The sequence below is a fragment of the Oncorhynchus kisutch genome, linkage group LG1, assembly GCF_002021735.2.
Source record: "Oncorhynchus kisutch isolate 150728-3 linkage group LG1, Okis_V2, whole genome shotgun sequence".
NCBI lineage: Eukaryota > Metazoa > Chordata > Actinopteri > Salmoniformes > Salmonidae > Oncorhynchus > Oncorhynchus kisutch.
Genome location: NC_034174.2, coordinates 33710931 through 33727678, shown reverse-complemented (window position 1 = coordinate 33727678; position 16748 = coordinate 33710931). Strand labels below are relative to the sequence as shown.

The following is a 16748-nucleotide window of genomic DNA, read 5'->3' as shown; positions in this document are numbered from 1 at the left end:
CTTTTTAAGTGGGAGAACTTGCACAATTGGTGGCTGACTAAATACTTTTTTGCCCCACTGTAGGTACACTTCAACTGTGAGAGATGGAATCTAAAACAAAAATCCAGAAAATCACATTGTATGATTTTTAAGTAATTAATGTGCATTTTATTGCATGACATAAGTATTTGATACATCAGAAAAGCATACCTTAATATTTGGTACAGAAACCTTTGTTTGCAATTACAGAGATCATACGTTTCCTGTAGTTCTTGACCAGGTTTGCACGCACTGCAGCAGGGATTTTGGCCCACTCCTCCATACAGACCTTCTCCAGATCCTTCAGATTTCGGGGCTGTCGCTGGGCAATACGGACTTTCAGCTCCCTCCAAAGATTTTCTATTGGATTCAGGTCTGGAGACTGGCTAGGCCACTCCAGGACCTTGAGATGCTTCTTACGGAGCCACTCCCTAGTTGCCCTGGCTGTGTGTTTCGGGTCGTTGTCATGCTGGAAGACCCAGCCACGACCCATCTTCAATGCTCTTACTGAGGGAAGGAGGTTGTTGGCAGAGATATAGGATCAGCAATAACTCATCACTCCTACTCCAGGTAAATTCATTAGCATGAAGTTTGATACCCATATGACCCCACTCAACCCCAGGAGCCAAGTGTTAACATTCAATCTAACCTGGGGCCTTACATATCAAGAGTCTCAGAGTAGGAGTGTCCTCTCGGATCAGTTTTGCAGTTTACAACAAGAATAAGATTATAGACACATCCTAGATCAGCAATTACTCAGAGATGATTTGTGGATGAAGTCCCAGGTCCCCCTCTGTCCATGTTATGTTGTTCATTTGGATCTTAACATGGCTTTTGGGGGCCCTAACCAATATTTGGTTTAGGGGCTGCCCACCTCGCTGGCAAAACGTTGTAGTGCCCTCCCCCCTCTTGACGGTAGAGAGAAATTGAAATTGTTTAATTATTTACATTTCAATTGTGGCCATTTTGCCATTGTGCAGGGAAAGGTTTAGCAATTTTGAATACATTTCATGCAATTAGACTCATTTTGCCATGGAGCAGAGAAAAGATGCAGTATTACAGTGAATTTGCTGCAATTCTACACATTTTGCCAAGATTTATGCAATGTTAACCATATCTGAGTGAGAGTGACCTAACAATTCTTGGTGGATCCAAGAAGTACAAGCCCCCACACCATTCTCCAACCTCTGAAATGTTGTCTTTGATGTGTGCATTTTCAAGTACCCCTTAATATTTAGTCTCTGTCTGTCTGGTAGAGTAGTGGTTATGGTGGTTGCTCCCCAAACTAGAGTTTGAGAGTTCAAATCTGAGAAGAGCAAATTTTAGAAAGCCATTTTTAATGTTGCCTTTAGTTGGCATGAAAGAGCTAACTTGAGGTGTGTAGGGGGGGTAGGGGCTAGTTCCCATCAAATAGAAGGACTGAAGTGACACCTTGTATAGAATGTCCTTTTAATAGAGTTGTGATAACATACTATGTCGTGGAGTAACAATATAATCCTCCTGATTCAGAATGATCTAGGCAAAGCTGATCTTAGAAAAGTACTCCTCTGTACGCATTTATGAAATGTCTCAGGCTAAGAATGCTGAACTGGAATCAGTACCCCCCACCCCCCATCAAAGTAATGTTATTCATTCTACTCACAAATGCTAAATAGATCCTAGTTCAGCATTCCTACTCAAGCCACCAAGTGACTGTTGGGTATTGGGTGCTATATGTCTTGAACAGTGGTTGAAAAAGTACCCAATTGTCATACTTGAGTAAAACTAAAGATATTTTAATAGAAAATGTCTCAAGTAAAAGTCACCCAGTAAAATACTAAGTAAACGTCATAGCTAAAATATACTTAATTTATACTTATACCACTGATACTTATTTGACCTTCCATATATTAAGCAAACCAGACAGCACAATTCTCTTGTATTTTTATTTAAGAAATAGCCATGGGAACACTCAGACATAATTTACAAACAAAGCATGTGTATAGTGAGTCTGCTAGATCAGAGGCAGTAGGGATGACCAGGGATGTTCTCTTGATAAGTGTGTGAATTGGACCATTTTCCTGTCCGGCTTTTTTTTGCATTCAAAATGCAAAAAGTACTTTTGGGTGCCAGGGAAACTGTATGGAGTAAAACATGTTTTTTTCTTTAGAAATGTGGTGAAGTAAAATGTAATGTTGTAAAGAAACAGAGAGTACTAGTACAGATACAAACCCCCCCAGATATAAACAGAATGTAGTGGAGTAGTTTAAATACATTTTTGTTAAGTAATTTACACCACTGGACTTGAAAGGAACACCTCAATTACCTCGACTAACAGGTGCCCCCACACATTGACTCTGTACCGGTACCCCATGTATATAGCCTCGCTGTTTTTATTTTACTGCTGATCTTTAATTATTTGTTACTTTTATTTCTTATTTTTTACTTAACCAACAATTTAGTTGTAAGAAATGTGTTAAGGGCTTCATTTCAGCATTTCACTGTAAGGTCTACACATGTAGTATTCGGCGCATGTGACAAATATAATTTGATTTGTTACACATGAAAACATGTTGTGAACCTGGTGGGACATTATTGAAGCTGTGCTGACACGAAGAGGACCTACACTACACACACTATAACCTTAAAACAGATAGGATGCTTTAAATAAGTTGCTCTTTTTTATTAGACACTAATATATATGTCCAATAAACAGACATTCAAAAGTCGGAATGTAAAGCAAAAACGACTGGAAAGTTATTCAAGAGCAGCTGTAGTGAATCAAGCATCTTGGGATTACCTGAAATAGGTCAAAGTATATATTTTAAATGTTCTGATTTATTTCATCTTTATTTAACTAGGCAATATGAACTCAACAACATCGACATAGACACAAGTTACCTACTATATTTGGGGAAAAGGATTAACACAGAGAGAACTTGGCAAAACACAATGCATGTTTCTGTAGTACGAGTAGGTATATACAGTATCATCAGTAACAATTGTGTACAAGCCACCTAGCTAATAAAATACTGGGGCTAGCGGTCATTATTTACATTTCAACCACAGCGATTCCCCAATTGAGACGCAGCAGAGTTCACCGGCAAATGCAGGAACACCGGAAATAATAACTAAGCCAACGAACGAGAAATGGTGGAGGCTACCAGAATGAAGAGACATTTTTCCAAATAAACGTGGTGAAAACGTAATTACATAGCTCGCTCCCTACCCGGTATCTCATTCTACTGTTATACGACTCTGTATGCGTTGTTTGTTGGCAACCTTGATATTTACGAAGTTTTTTGGAACGGATTCCTGTTGGAACGTTCCTCAAATTATACCCACCCCTTTGAAACACAGGTACATTTTGCCCAAACGGTGTATTTTAGTCATGATGTCGCCCATTTCAGCACAATGGTCAACGTAGGCTATTATTACAGTTGTATATTGTTATACTACCAAGATATAATCAATTGTATTTCATGTAATATAATGAAAGAATCCTCCATGAGAAAGACAAGCTGTCAGTTATCAACTAGAATAAAAGGATTCATAATTCGTGTAAATATGGGATGCCGTTGATTACCACTATAAACCATTATACAGCAGCAATAATGAAAAATGCAAATTGTTACACTTACTTTGCCAAGCTTCATGTAATACAAAATAAATCCAGAATCCGAGGTTGAGCTACACAATTAGAAAAAAAGATGTTACGTTAGAAACATGCGAGCTGTCAATCAATCCTACAACATTGCGAATAGCGTGTTTTCAGAATCAGAAACATTGTGAAAACTGTTGTCCTTTGTCTATTGCTATTAGTTAATGTTTCTAACTTGTGAATTAATTAATTCATGCCGATTTCCAATTATCAGTTAGCCTGTGAAATATTATCAGTATATTAAAAAAATACAGTATAGTCTGATGGCAATTCATTTAAATCAAGAATACTGGCATTTGAATTCAAGCGCCGGAAGAAAAGAGGGTGGACCTTTCTGTTTTCATACCTCACTTTCGAAACGTAATTTCTTGGAAGTCTTTTGAGATGGTGCTAGGTTTCGATCTCGCTCTTCCGTCTTATTTTACTCCCTCTGCTGAACTGAGTTTGTCCCACCTTGATTCGGTAATCATAGATTGTCATGTTCTTTTGACCAATCATGAATGCTTAACAGTGTTTTCCGGAAGGCCCAATCGTACCCCAATGGGACCAATCAGCTTCTGGAAATGTTTTAAGGCAGAAACTGGACTTCCGTATTTCATCCATTTCGGCTCATTGGATCCAAATAAAACGGCAATAAGAAACAAAATGGTGCATTGCGGGGTTGGTCAAAGAGAAATTGGGAGGGGACCTTTAGCGAACCAAGTGCGTGATCTTTTAATGAAATTCGGGGGGAGGTGAACAGTTTGTTTCAAATGTCTACTCCCATGAATAGGAAGGGAAGTTTGTCCCTGTTTATCGTTTTATGAGCTACACAATTACCAACAAATAATTTCTGTTAAAAACGTACCAGCTGTCAATCCTACAACATTGCGAATAGCGCGTCTTCGATAATCAGAAACATTTACTGCAGTAACGTAAAAGGTGAGTGACAACTGGCTAACATGATCTAATCTACTAAATGTAGCCTTCTGAATGTCACGTACACCGCTGAGCATGAACGTATTTTTTATATAATTTGCTGAGCATAAATCAGTCAGAATGGTAACTTAACTAGCTAACGTTAGTTGTGTTAAGTTTGTCTATGACGTATTATATTTATGTGATTGTAAAAACGGCTAGCTGGAGTTCGTCTGAGCGGTTGGTTTGATATGTCCTCACCCTCTAGTAATGTTGTGGTCCTGTCAGAACTTAATATTGATTTAAATAGCTAGTGCACTTAATGCGGATTGGTTTTGGTTCTGCCCACTGGTGCTGTCCGGTTAGAACATGATGTTGGCGGCCATCACTGTAACATTACTGTTGCTAGTCACCGACGCATCTGTTCCACACGGGCTCTTATGATATGTTTGTGCAACTGTGTTGTGGTGACCAATAGATAGTAAAACTCTGGTTATTATGGACACATCTACCTTGTTCTTGCCTGTAGCGAGTCAGAACCTAGACGTTTTAACAATGATAGTTTTGTTTACATTTTCCAGAATGTCATGTGGGTGGCTTTTTACTTTGAAACAGACTTTCCAACCGCAGAAACGGATTCTTGAGGCATAGCCTATACTTGGTGTAGGAAAATATTAATTCAAGTATTCAAAGGGTACTTTCTCTCAGGCCATGAGTGTGTTTCAGCCATATACCTGTTACATGTAGTCTTGTGGTCAGACCACTGGCATCAATGCAAAGAAGATAATGTCCCTAGATGTGCAAGCTTAGTAAACAAACCTCACCTTGTATTGTGTACTCTGTCTGTATGGCTGTTATTAATGATTATATGCATACGTGTGTGTGTGGTGTTGTCTTCAGCCAGGCATGGCACAGTGGGAGAAGCTGAGGCAGCTGGAGTCTGTGTACCTGACACAGGTGGATGAGCTGTATGATGGGGATGCCTTCCCCATGGATGTACGCCACTACCTGGCACACTGGATAGAGGGTCAAGACTGGTGAGGCAGTCCACTCATCCTGCACTATTTCTTGTTTCAGCCACCAAAAAAAATGAAAGGGTCTGGGTGACTATGCACTGATTTAGGGATGTCTGAAGGACCACAGGGATGTCCATGTAGAACAAACCCAAAGAATGTCAGGGAAAAGGGGTGAATGAAGCTCTATTATGTAGTTCCTAAACCAGTTTCCTTGTGTTTCCGTCCTTAGGGATCGTGCAGCGCGGGACCATGATGTTGCCATGTTGCTGTTCCAGGTGTTATTAGAGAACCTGGATATCCAGCACAGCCGCTTCGTCCAGGGGGGAGAGTCCTTCCTGCTGCAGCACAACATACGCCGTTTCAAACAAAGCTTCCAGGTGTGGCTCTCTATGGGGTGTCTATGATAAATATACTGAACATAAATATAAACCAACAATTTCAAAGATATTGGTTAGTTTATATAAGGAAATCAGACAATTGAAAAATTCATTAGGCCCTAATCTATGGATTTCACATGACTGGGAATACAGATGGCTGAAAAAAAGGTAGGAGTGTGGATCAGAACCAGTCAGTATTTGTTGTGACACATCTTCGCATAGAGTTGATCAGGATTTTGTTTGTGGCCTGTGGAATGTTCAATGGCTGTTAGAAGTTGCTGGATATTGGTGGGAACTGGAACATGCTGTCATACGTGTCCACCCAGTGCATCCCAAACATGCTCAATGGGTGACATGTCTGGTGAGTATGCAGACAATGGAAAAACTGGGACATTTTCAGCTTCCAGATATAGTATACATATTCTTACCACATAGGTAGTGCATTATCATGCTGAAACATGAGGTGAGGGCGGCAGACGAATGGCATGATAATGGCCCTTAGGATAATGTCGCGGTATCTCTGTGCATTCAAATTGCCATCCATAAAATGCAATTGTGTTCGTTGTCCGGCGCTTATGCCTGCCCATACCATAACCCCACCGCCACCATGGGGCACTCTGTTCACAATGTTGACATCAGCAAATTGCTTGCCTACATGACACCATACATGTGGTCTGCGCTTGTGAGGCTGGTTGGACATACTGCCAAATTCTCTAAATGGATGCTGGAGGCAGTTTATGGTAGAGAAATTAACATTCAAGTATCTGGCAACAGCTCAGGTGGACATTCGTGCAGTCAGCATGCCAATTGCATGCTCACTCAACTTGAGACACCTGTGGCATTGCACTGTTTAACAAAACCTCACATTTGAGTGGCCTTTTATTGTCCCCAGCACAAGATGTACCTGTGTAGTGATCATGCTTCTTAATATGCCACACCTGTCAGGTGGATGGATTATCTTGGCAAAGGAGAAATACTCATTAACAGGGATTAAAACAAATTTGTGAGAAGTTGTATGTGTTTGTATGGAACATTTCTATGATATTTTATTTTGGCTCATGAAACATGGGCCCAGCACTTCACATGTTGTGTTTTATATTTTTGTTCAGTTTAGATAGAACCTTCTAGAACAGTAGTCAACTGGGTCTTAGAGCTACTGAGTTTGCAGCCCTTCAAGGTCTTGATGAAGTAAAACTACTCTAGTAAAACTACTCTTCACGCCCTTTCTTCCTCCAGAGGTACCAAGAGGAGCCTTATAATCTGGCCAACATCATCCAGTGGTTTCTGGTGAAAGAGAAGGAGATCCTGCAGAACGCTGAGCTGGCTGAGCAGGTTAGACAAACACAGAGCCTTTAAGAACCGAAAGTATTCCGACCCCTTGACTTTTCCACATTTTGTTAGGTTACAGCCTTATTCTAAAATCGATTAAATCGTTTTTTCCCCCCTCAATCTACACACAATACCCCATAATAACTAAGCAAAAACAGGTTTAGATTTTTTTTGTTAATTTATGAAAAATATATATCCCATTTATGTAAGTATTCAGACCTTTTACTCAGTACTTTGTTGAAGCACCTTTTGGCAGCGATTACAGCATTGAGTCTTTTTGGGTATGATGCTACAAACTTGGCACACTTGTATTTGGGAAGTTTATCCCATTCTTCTCTGCAGATACTCTCAAGCTCTATCAGGTTGAATGGGGAGTGTTGCTGCACACCTATTTTCAGGTCTCTCCAGATGTTCCATCAGCCACTCTACCATGAAGGCCTGATTGGTGGAGTGCTGCAGAGATAATTGTCATTCTGGAATGTTTTCTCATCTCCACAGAGGAACTCTAGACCTCTGTCAGATTGACCATCACTTTCTTGGTCACCTCCTTGACCAAGGCCCTTCTCCCCCGATTGCTCAGTTTGGCCGGGCAGCCAGCTGAAGGAAGAGTCTTGGTGGTTCCAAACTTCTTCCATTTTAAGAATGATGGAGGCCACTGTGTTCTTGGGAACCTTCAATGCTGCAGAAATGTTTTGGTAACCTTCCCCAGATCTGTGCCTTGACATATTCCTGTTTCTGAACTCTATGGACAATTCCTTCAACCTCATGGCTTGGTTTATGCTCTGACATGCACTGTCAACTGTGGGACCATAGACAAGTGTTTGCCTTTCCAAATCATGTCCAATGAATTTAATTTATCACAGGTGGACTCCAATCAACTTGTAGAAACATCTCAAGGATGATCAATGGAAACCAAGATGCACCTGAGCTCAGTTTCGAGTCTCATTGCAAAGAGTCTGAGTACTAAAATAAGATATTTCTGTTTTTAATTTTGTATAAATTTGCAAACATTTTTAAAAACCTGTTTTCGCTTTGTCTTTGTGGGGTATTGCTTGTAGATTGAGGATTTTTTTAAATTTAATACAGCATTATTCTAAAATGAAACGTAACAAAATGTAGAAAAAGTAAAGGGTTCTGAATACTTTCCAAAGGCAGTGTGTTTTATAAAAGGACATTTAAGAATAGGGTGCGGGATTGGGTTATCCTGTATACCTACTCTCTCAGAACCTTAGGAGGGGGTACATCACATCTGAAAGACTTTAGGGTCATCAATACTGTGTTTCTTCATCCTCTTCCTCTCAGGTCCAGCTGCTGCAGGTCCAGCAGAGCCCCATGGAAACAGACAGCCAGCGGAACATTGAGCGCAAGATGACAGACCTTAAGAATAAAGTTCAGGTGAGCGTCTCCGTGAGTCTAAAGGTTGCAATGCCTACCATGATATGAGCATCCTATGGGGGGCGGGCTCTCCTCTAATGTTGCTGCCAAACCTTTCATTATGATAACATAATGTCATGGTAGTATTGTTTACAAAGTGTTTTACTCATTTATATACTGTATTTTATTCAATGCCACACTGATATTGCGCAATCTAATATTTATATATTTCTAAATTCCATTCTTTTACTTTTAGATTTGTGTGTATTGTTGTGAATTGTTAGATACTACGCACTGTTGTAGCTAGGAACACAAGCATTTCGCTACACCTGCAATAACATCTGCTAAATATCTGTATGGGACCAATAAGATTTGGTTTACAGACCACCATTGACAGTTTTGACAGTTTGTCTGTTTTTTTGTTCATGTTGTAAATGCAGTGCATGGAACACACAGTGAAATGTCTGGAGGAACAACAAGATGAGTTTGATTTTAAATACCAGACTCATAACATGGAAGGTGAGCTCATCCTTTGTATTTGTGATAATCGATTCAGCAGAGGATACAGACTGAGATATGATACTGTATATTTTTCCCTAAAGCCCACATGGCTATGAAGAGTCAATTTTCTTTTGTCATGGATGTGAGTTATGAAGTGACGTGTTCTATCGGGTGACATCTGTAACCTCATTCTATTGTAGTTTATTTGTTGACTTGACGATAACTCAGGCTCTTGTGCATAGGCACCACCAACGAGGCAGAGAAGACGGAACAGATGAAGGTGCTGCAGGCTCTACTCAACAGACTGGACGCCTCCAGGAAGGTACCACCCACAATCCTCTAGTCTACATCACCTTAAACAATTTACACCTTAGACATTCACCTAATAATAAATTAGGACATTATGAAGTGTATTATTCATATAACATGTATTTCCTCTGGTTCTCCCCCCTCTCTCTTCCCTTCCTCCTCCCCGTCTCCGCTGTAGAGCATGTTGTCCGGTATGGGTGTGCTGCTGGATGGTGTAGAGGAGCTGCTGTGTGTGCTTGTGAGGGAAGAGCTAGTGCAGTGGCAAAGGAGGCAGCAGAAGGCCTGCATTGGAGCCCCAGACAGCACCTGCCTGGACCAGCTGGAGAAGTGGTACAGTACAGCCATTGACCTCTGTAGATCTACCTGACCTAAACCATCTCTAACTGCTTTCTGCTGTAACGCTGTTGAGCGTTCAGTACATCTGCCCTGGCTTGCTGAAGGAGCGACTACGAAGCCTTTCTTAGAAAGAGCCTGCGGCGGTAGACCATGTTCATTCTGTTGTGTTTGACCTCTGACCCCTCTGTGTGATCTCCTGTATGACCTCTATTCGGCCCGTCTGACCTCCCTCTAGGTTTACAACGGAGGCGGAGTGTCTGTTCCAGGTGCGTAAGTTCCTTAAGAAGCTGGAGGAGCTGATGGGGAAGGTGACCTATGACCAAGACCCTGTGAAGAAGCAGAAACCAGCGCTGCAGAAGAGGGTGGACAGCCTCCTCACCAGCCTGCTCAAAAGGTTTTACACCATTTACAATACACAATCACACTGGCTCATAAACAATTCTGATAAACAAAGTTTACACACTAACATAGTAAATCCTCACAGTGCAAATAATAATACACAAGCACACTAATGATTTGTTCAGCTCCCTTTTTCTTAAGATTGTTCACAGAAGGTATTTTGTGTTTTCAGCGCCTTTGTGGTGGAGACTCAGCCCTCTATGCCCCAAGGGAAAGGCCCCTTGGTCCTGCGTACCAATCTCCAGTTCTCAGTCAAGACCAGGTGAGTACTTCAGACCCTTTCCTAGTTATGACAGCTGTTAAATAACCAGCCCGTCACTGAATTGAATGTCATAGTGAATGTGACATCCATTTATACAATTTAATGTGTGTTTCTTCTAGATTCCTTGTCAAATTTCCTGAGCTGAACCATGCCATGAAAGTGAACGTGTCTATGGACAGGTGGGATGGAACCTTTGGAAAATCAAATCAGTTGTTCTTTACATATTAGATGCCTGCCTTATGTAGTGCTCTCGTTGCTTTAGTCCGGACATCTAGATAGTCACGAGATTTATTGATCATTATGAGCTAGACTACTTTAGAACATTGGCAGAAAATTATATGCGTGAATTAAGTGACCCCTATCGGCCATTATACTGAAGTGGATGTTCCTTTCTCTCATCTCTAGGGAGGCTCCTTTGGTCAAAGGGTAAGATGTGACATTTGGTACTAGATTTGTGCCAAATTTGACATGTAAAACCATGACAACGAATGTAAATAAATCTTAATGTGTCTCAACAAATTCATATAAACCACTTTTATACATTCACCCTGTCACTCCATGTTCTCTTGGCCTGTAGGTACCGTCGATTCAATGTCCTGGGGACCAGCAGTAAGGCCCTGAACATGGCTGAGAGTATGAGTGGAGGCATGGTGGCAGACTTCAGACATCTGGTGAGTCAGTAGGACTTGTTGGTGGAGAGAGATGGATTGGTAGTCAGTTACACAACACTGAGTGGAAATTAACCATGAAACTGTATGCAGTTGACTTGCATAAAGGTAGAGTCAGTGATGCACAAGGTGAACCGTAATATTGGGGCAATTTCCGCAACAACTAAGAGCATTGAAGCGCTAGGCTGTACTTCTCCAGTGTTTACGGTTCCTCAGCTATCACGTTGTAGCTATCGAAGCGCACCTGCACAGATACTGTCAGTGCATCACTTTCATCTGTAACATCTGCAGTGTTGCTCATGGCAACATCATGTAGCTGAGTCTCAATTTAAGGTTTTGATGAATCAATTATGATATCAATTAGCTGATGGATTATGCAATTTTGTCATCACAATTGCTTATAGCAGAGATGGACTAACCAAAACAGATTGAATTTGTATTTGCAGACACTGAAGGAGCAGAAATCTGGAGGAGGGGGCAAGGGGATCCATGACGTGAGTTTACATCATGTTTCAACATATATCCACTTTAATACTCAAAGCATTAGGAACAACTCTACTTCAGCCATGCTGTATTAGAGTTGAGCAGCAGGTGTTTGATCCTGGATGTGTTGGTGGTGAACCTCTCTGTGCCAACAGCTCTCTCTCAGCGTCACAGAGGAGCTGCACATCATCAACTTTAACACAGAGTTCCTTCTGCACGACATGTCAGTCTCCTTAGAGGTGTGTCTTCCTGTCATTCCCTGTGCCCTCATTAGCTATCAGCCCCATATGTTGTGACACAGTAAGGGTGGTCTGGTCTAACTTGCATTGGTTTCCCTGGATGATTGTCTGCTAAAAACTATCTAAATGTAATAAGGTCCATGCTGCAGTAGTCGGTCATACGAATGCATGTTCCTTTGTCCACTGCATACCACCCCAGACGTCCTCTCTCCCTGTGGTCATCATCTCCAACTCCAGCCAGCAGCAGAGTGCCTGGGCTTCCATCCTCTGGTTCAATATGCTCTGCCTTGAGCCAAAGGTGAGAGGTCACCAATACAGGTCCCCCAGCTTTTGATCAGATTTCTTGTTCAAACAACTACTTAGCCAACTCTTTAAATATATATATTTTTAATACATTTATATTTGTGTGTTTTAATAATTGTTAAGAATGTGTTTCTGCAGAACCTTCTGTTCTTTGCCAACTGTCCCGCGGCTACGTGGCCCCAACTAGGGGAGATGTTGAGCTGGCAGTTCCTCTCTTCCACCACGCGGGGTCTGGAATCTAACCAGCTGGACATGATCGCACACAAACTCTTTGGTACGTCTACTACCCATCTCAATCCTAGGTATAGTGTTCATTGTCTGGTATGTTTACAGTGCTACATGACTTTCAGGTCTAGAGATGTCAGTGAAGTAGGTTTGGCAAATTATTGTTTTCTGTCCCATCAGGAAAGCAGCAAAGTTACGACGCCTGCAACATCTCATGGACTAAGTTCAGCAAGGTGACTATCTTGTCACTTGTTAGCTCTCTGCATGATGCTGACAGTGGAAATACTAATGTCAGTCTAAGCTGTGCCAACCTCAATTATCCTTGTGTTGCAGGAAAATGTTCCTAACACCAACTTCACTTTTTGGGTGTGGTTCGATGGTATCCTTTTTATGGTGAAGAGTCACTTAGAGAACCTGTGGAAAGATGGGTATGTCTGAGGAGAAAATATGACCCATTATAGTTTGAGGCTCTGAGATAGGCTGGCCCGTTATTTTGCAAAATCATTATTTGAGAAATTGTTTATGGATGTCCTTTGATTAATAACAACTTATTAAAGGTCTGGTTTGTTTCCTCTGTATGCGTTTTTACTCTGCAGTTCTATCATGGGTTTTGTGAGTAAAGGCAAAGAGAAGACTCTCCTGAAGAAGAAACAGAGGGGTACATTCCTCCTGCGCTTCAGTGAGAGCATCAGAGATGGAGGCATCACCTTCTCCTGGGTGGACTACTCCCCCACCGGTGAGACGGCAGGATCATATGGCATGGGACAGAGACTTAACAAGAAGCTGGGAAATTATTTTTGCAAGATTTCTACGTCACATTAAGGATGTCTTGTACTACACACAGTGACTCTTTTTATATTGTAGCATCCGATTAATTGATTGACGTTAGTGCTTCCAATGAGGGTGAATCTGTCCCCCTATATTGCCCTCCCTGCCCCTTTTCTACACATTCTCTACTACCTTTATCTAATCTATTATCTTTGTCCTCCCTCTCCAGGTGAGCCTGATGTGCGATCGGTGCAGCCCTTCACCAAAGTGGACCTTGGTCAGATCCCCTTTCATGAGATCATCAGAAACTTCCAGATCCTGGAGGAGGAGAACGTCCCGGAAAACCCGCTCCTCTTCCTCTACCCTGACACGCCCAAAGTGGAGGCCTTCGGGAAGTACTACACAGAGAAGAGTGGAGGTGACTATACCAGAAGGATCTTGTGGTGCAATGAAAGTTTGGATTCTGGATACATTTTATAGTTTGTTTATGAAGAATTTGACATCCTTTTTGCAAGTTGAGTTGATTTCTATTAATCTAAATAATTTACCTTTTGTCTTTTCAGCGGATAGTCAATACATTAAGTACATCAAAACTAAGTTGGTTTTCGTATCTAAAGAGTGAGTATTTTTGAGTTAGTCTTTTTAACATTTCATTTATCCAGCCTTAACATGTGACTTACAATCCACCTGAAAATCCCTACATGAGCCTCCCTTACCCCCCACTCCACCTGTGCTTTCTGAAATAGAGGCCATTTTGTAAATGAAAGCTCATGTGAAAATACTCTGGCTCCATCAAAATGGTAGTGTAATCCCAGTCTCTCATTGGTCACCTCAGGAACTGGTTGTGTGTAATGGCTATTTATCATTGGTTACTGTAGGAACACTCTGGAGGCTAAGTCACCTATGTATTCTGACACTGTGGAATGCGAAGGCTCAGGGCCAATGAACCCAAGATATGGTCTGGCTGGAGAGGCCTTCGGTGAGTCGCCAAGCCTCCCAGTAAACCACCAATCAACCAAATCCCTTTAAGTGTCGTCTGACCCTTTTTCTCATCAGAAGTCAGCAATCTGCTCCTAAACACAATCGCATGCTTTTGAGCTTTATCTGCCCTCCTTAAGTTTCTCTGTCTTTAGCCGATCAATTCAAAGTAGGGGTCCTTAAGTCTCCCTACTGACTGCTTAAACCATAGGAGGGAGGGCACCTCAATCAGCTTGGTTTCTTTTGGTTTACTGTTTTCCTTAACCCCCCCCCATTGTCTCATTGTTCTGCATGTGTGATTCTCTGTAGAGAATGTTAGCTAGTGAGCAGGGTAGGTGTTTTACAGACTCTGTTTACACCCTTTCTCTTCCTCTGTTCACCATACCAGTCCCTCCAGGATTCTGTCATTTCTTTTGAACAATCTACAATTCCCTTCCTATTGAGTGCTTACAAATTTGACCAATCACTGCACTATTTCAGCATAAAACCAGTCAAATCATCACAATATTGTTGCATAAAACTGACCATCACCGCAGCACAGAGAGGGCTTGCAATTTCAACCAATCCGTGCACATTTACCTCATATAATTCAATCAAGCCACACGTCAACATGTTTTTTTTTTTTACGCGTTTTCGCAAACGCTATTGCATATTGCTATGCAAAATGTCAGAATTGCCACAGCAAACTCAAGCATTTTTCCCTGCAAATACCACAAAAAAACTGAAATCCTGGAGGGACTACCATATGTTCAAGATGCATCTTAATGTCTGTGGACTGTATGTTTTAACTAACCACAACTGGCTGTTTTGTATCACTAATAATGATATTCCATTCTGTGTTTTTCACCTAATACATGTCTGCTTCCTCAGTGAGGTGCAGAATGCTGTTTTCCAGATGAAACCGTTGAGTCTCGATTGTAACTAGAATAAATAACTGATTTTAAATTACTTCTTACAACAGAGCCCTCCACCTTCCCTCCCTCGGGCATAATTGGGGACCCTCTTCCCCCAGAGCTGAGTCCTGGCCCCATGTTCTCTGTTGCCATGCTAGTTCCTGATGAGGACCAGAATCCCACCCTCCAGGAGTTCTTCAATGACCCCAACATGTATGATTGCGTTGACCTGTCTGACGACACAACCTTCCTTGAGGGGGCTCTACCCGGACTCTCCTTCATTGCCCCTCTGCAGCCCTGTGAATGACCACACTCACAACAATACAATGTCTAACCAAACTATATGACTTGCTACTGTGGAAGCACTTAGCCACAACTCAAAGACAACAGCCATCCATATTTAACCAAACTCTGAGGATGCACATTAGACCATAACTTGGTTACATAGTACATTCTATAGTCTACAAATATAGGCTACTTTCACCCTGCATCTGTAACATTAGAAATGCTGCGTGGACCATCTGTGCCCATCAGGTATAGCATAATACAATTTTTCTATGTGGAAATATGTGTGTGTGTATATTACATTGAGAGTTATAGTAAGATTTTTTTTTTGCACTGTTGTGAAATGACTGATTTCTGACAAGGAAAAAAATATGTGAATCCCATTTTTATAATATTTGCAATGCCTTCACACAACTGTAGTTTTGAAAAGGTAATGAAACTTTTGCACTTCTTCCTCTCTTCTGTTTGTCTTTTAATAATAATCTCAATGTTTTTGTCCAAATACCATATTTGACACTGGATAAAAGGTCTGGTTGAGCAAAAACAACTAAAAACTGAGACATTGCATGTCTGCTTACTAGGTAGAAAAGCCCAAAAGCATTGTATTATACATTGATGTGAGAAAATGTGACTTTATATTACGTGGTACATTACTTGTGTCTGACAGAGTTAAGAATTCTATTAGGTGTGACTGAGACATTATCAACCAGCATCCAACCCCAGGATGGTATGGAGGGACACATTTTAAGGCGCTACTCCAAAGAGCTGGAGAAGATGAGTGACTGAGTGAGATCCAAGCCTTGGGTCCAATCGGTTTCATTTTAGGCCATTTCAGACTGTACCACATGAATCATCATTTTTATGGTTTCTGATTGCTTTTAGGGTGTAGCATTTCTGGTGAACACTTACCTTATTTATGATAGAGGGATAAGTCAATCTATACACTGTGGGTGTACAGTGTTGTCGGGCACAGCATGGGCTGCAGAATGTGATCATTAATGAGGGACTTGGTATGTACCACTATTTAAAGGTGAGGGAATTATCTTGAAGTGAAATAACCACAGAAAGCCTGTTATTTTATACAAGCCGCAGCAGGGATATTGCAAACTATACTCTGTTCGTTCAGGATTCACAACTCTGGAATACAGCGAGGAAAGATGAACATGTATTGAGAATGGCATCTATCATTTGTATTACTTGTTTTACAGAATAGTCTGCAGATAATGACATATCTGTGATGATAAATGGGTTAAAATAAACTGACTATACAACCTGGCTATACATTTTTCCCCCAACAAATCTCCTTGAGTTTGGTATCAGTCGTCACAGTGACAAATACCTATTGTGATAGTAACCATAATAGTAGGCTAGGATGAGACAAGCTGCCGAAGGAGAAACCAATCGAACTGTTTTTTTTAGACAGTACGTTGCTCTGTGTTAGAGAATCT

General features: G+C 41.2%; 1 protein-coding gene and 1 long non-coding RNA gene across 7 annotated transcripts in view; one reads left to right on the top strand and one right to left on the bottom strand.

The window, feature by feature from the left end:
- Window positions 1-16581, top strand: part of stat2 (signal transducer and activator of transcription 2) — a 29974-nt gene extending 13393 nt beyond the window's left edge. Inside the window, exons 1-24 of one of the 5 annotated variants that reach the window (XM_020489743.2) lie at window positions 4227-4579; window positions 5456-5592; window positions 5801-5948; window positions 7185-7280; window positions 8580-8672; window positions 9092-9170; window positions 9395-9474; window positions 9640-9791; window positions 10033-10191; window positions 10369-10458; window positions 10578-10637; window positions 10864-10884; window positions 11036-11129; window positions 11573-11620; window positions 11765-11848; window positions 12048-12146; window positions 12290-12425; window positions 12557-12609; window positions 12710-12804; window positions 12973-13112; window positions 13374-13562; window positions 13708-13762; window positions 14023-14123; window positions 15084-16581. In XM_020489743.2, coding sequence (XP_020345332.1) covers window positions 5462-5592; window positions 5801-5948; window positions 7185-7280; window positions 8580-8672; window positions 9092-9170; window positions 9395-9474; window positions 9640-9791; window positions 10033-10191; window positions 10369-10458; window positions 10578-10637; window positions 10864-10884; window positions 11036-11129; window positions 11573-11620; window positions 11765-11848; window positions 12048-12146; window positions 12290-12425; window positions 12557-12609; window positions 12710-12804; window positions 12973-13112; window positions 13374-13562; window positions 13708-13762; window positions 14023-14123; window positions 15084-15322 — 2442 coding nt within the window. In that variant the 5' untranslated portion in view covers window positions 4227-4579; window positions 5456-5461 and the 3' untranslated portion in view covers window positions 15323-16581. Of the gene's footprint in view, window positions 1-4226; window positions 4580-5455; window positions 5593-5800; window positions 5949-7184; window positions 7281-8579; window positions 8673-9091; window positions 9171-9394; window positions 9475-9639; window positions 9792-10032; window positions 10192-10368; window positions 10459-10577; window positions 10638-10863; window positions 10885-11035; window positions 11130-11572; window positions 11621-11764; window positions 11849-12047; window positions 12147-12289; window positions 12426-12556; window positions 12610-12709; window positions 12805-12972; window positions 13113-13373; window positions 13563-13707; window positions 13763-14022; window positions 14124-15083 lie in introns of those variants that run through there. The other 4 variants (XM_020489752.2, XM_031822130.1, XM_020489762.2 and 1 more) reach the window with 4 other exon arrangements.
- LOC109905015 (uncharacterized) lies at window positions 485-4275 on the bottom strand. Of its 2 annotated transcripts, none has more exons than XR_004209620.1 (3): window positions 4005-4275; window positions 3639-3687; window positions 485-525 (listed from the first exon to the last, which is right to left on the bottom strand). It is a non-coding gene; the product is annotated as an uncharacterized LOC109905015 (long non-coding RNA). The 2 variants fall into 2 exon arrangements; XR_002257227.2 differs by lacking the exon at window positions 485-525 and adding an exon at window positions 2091-2135.
- Window positions 16582-16748: the final 167 nt, after the last annotated feature.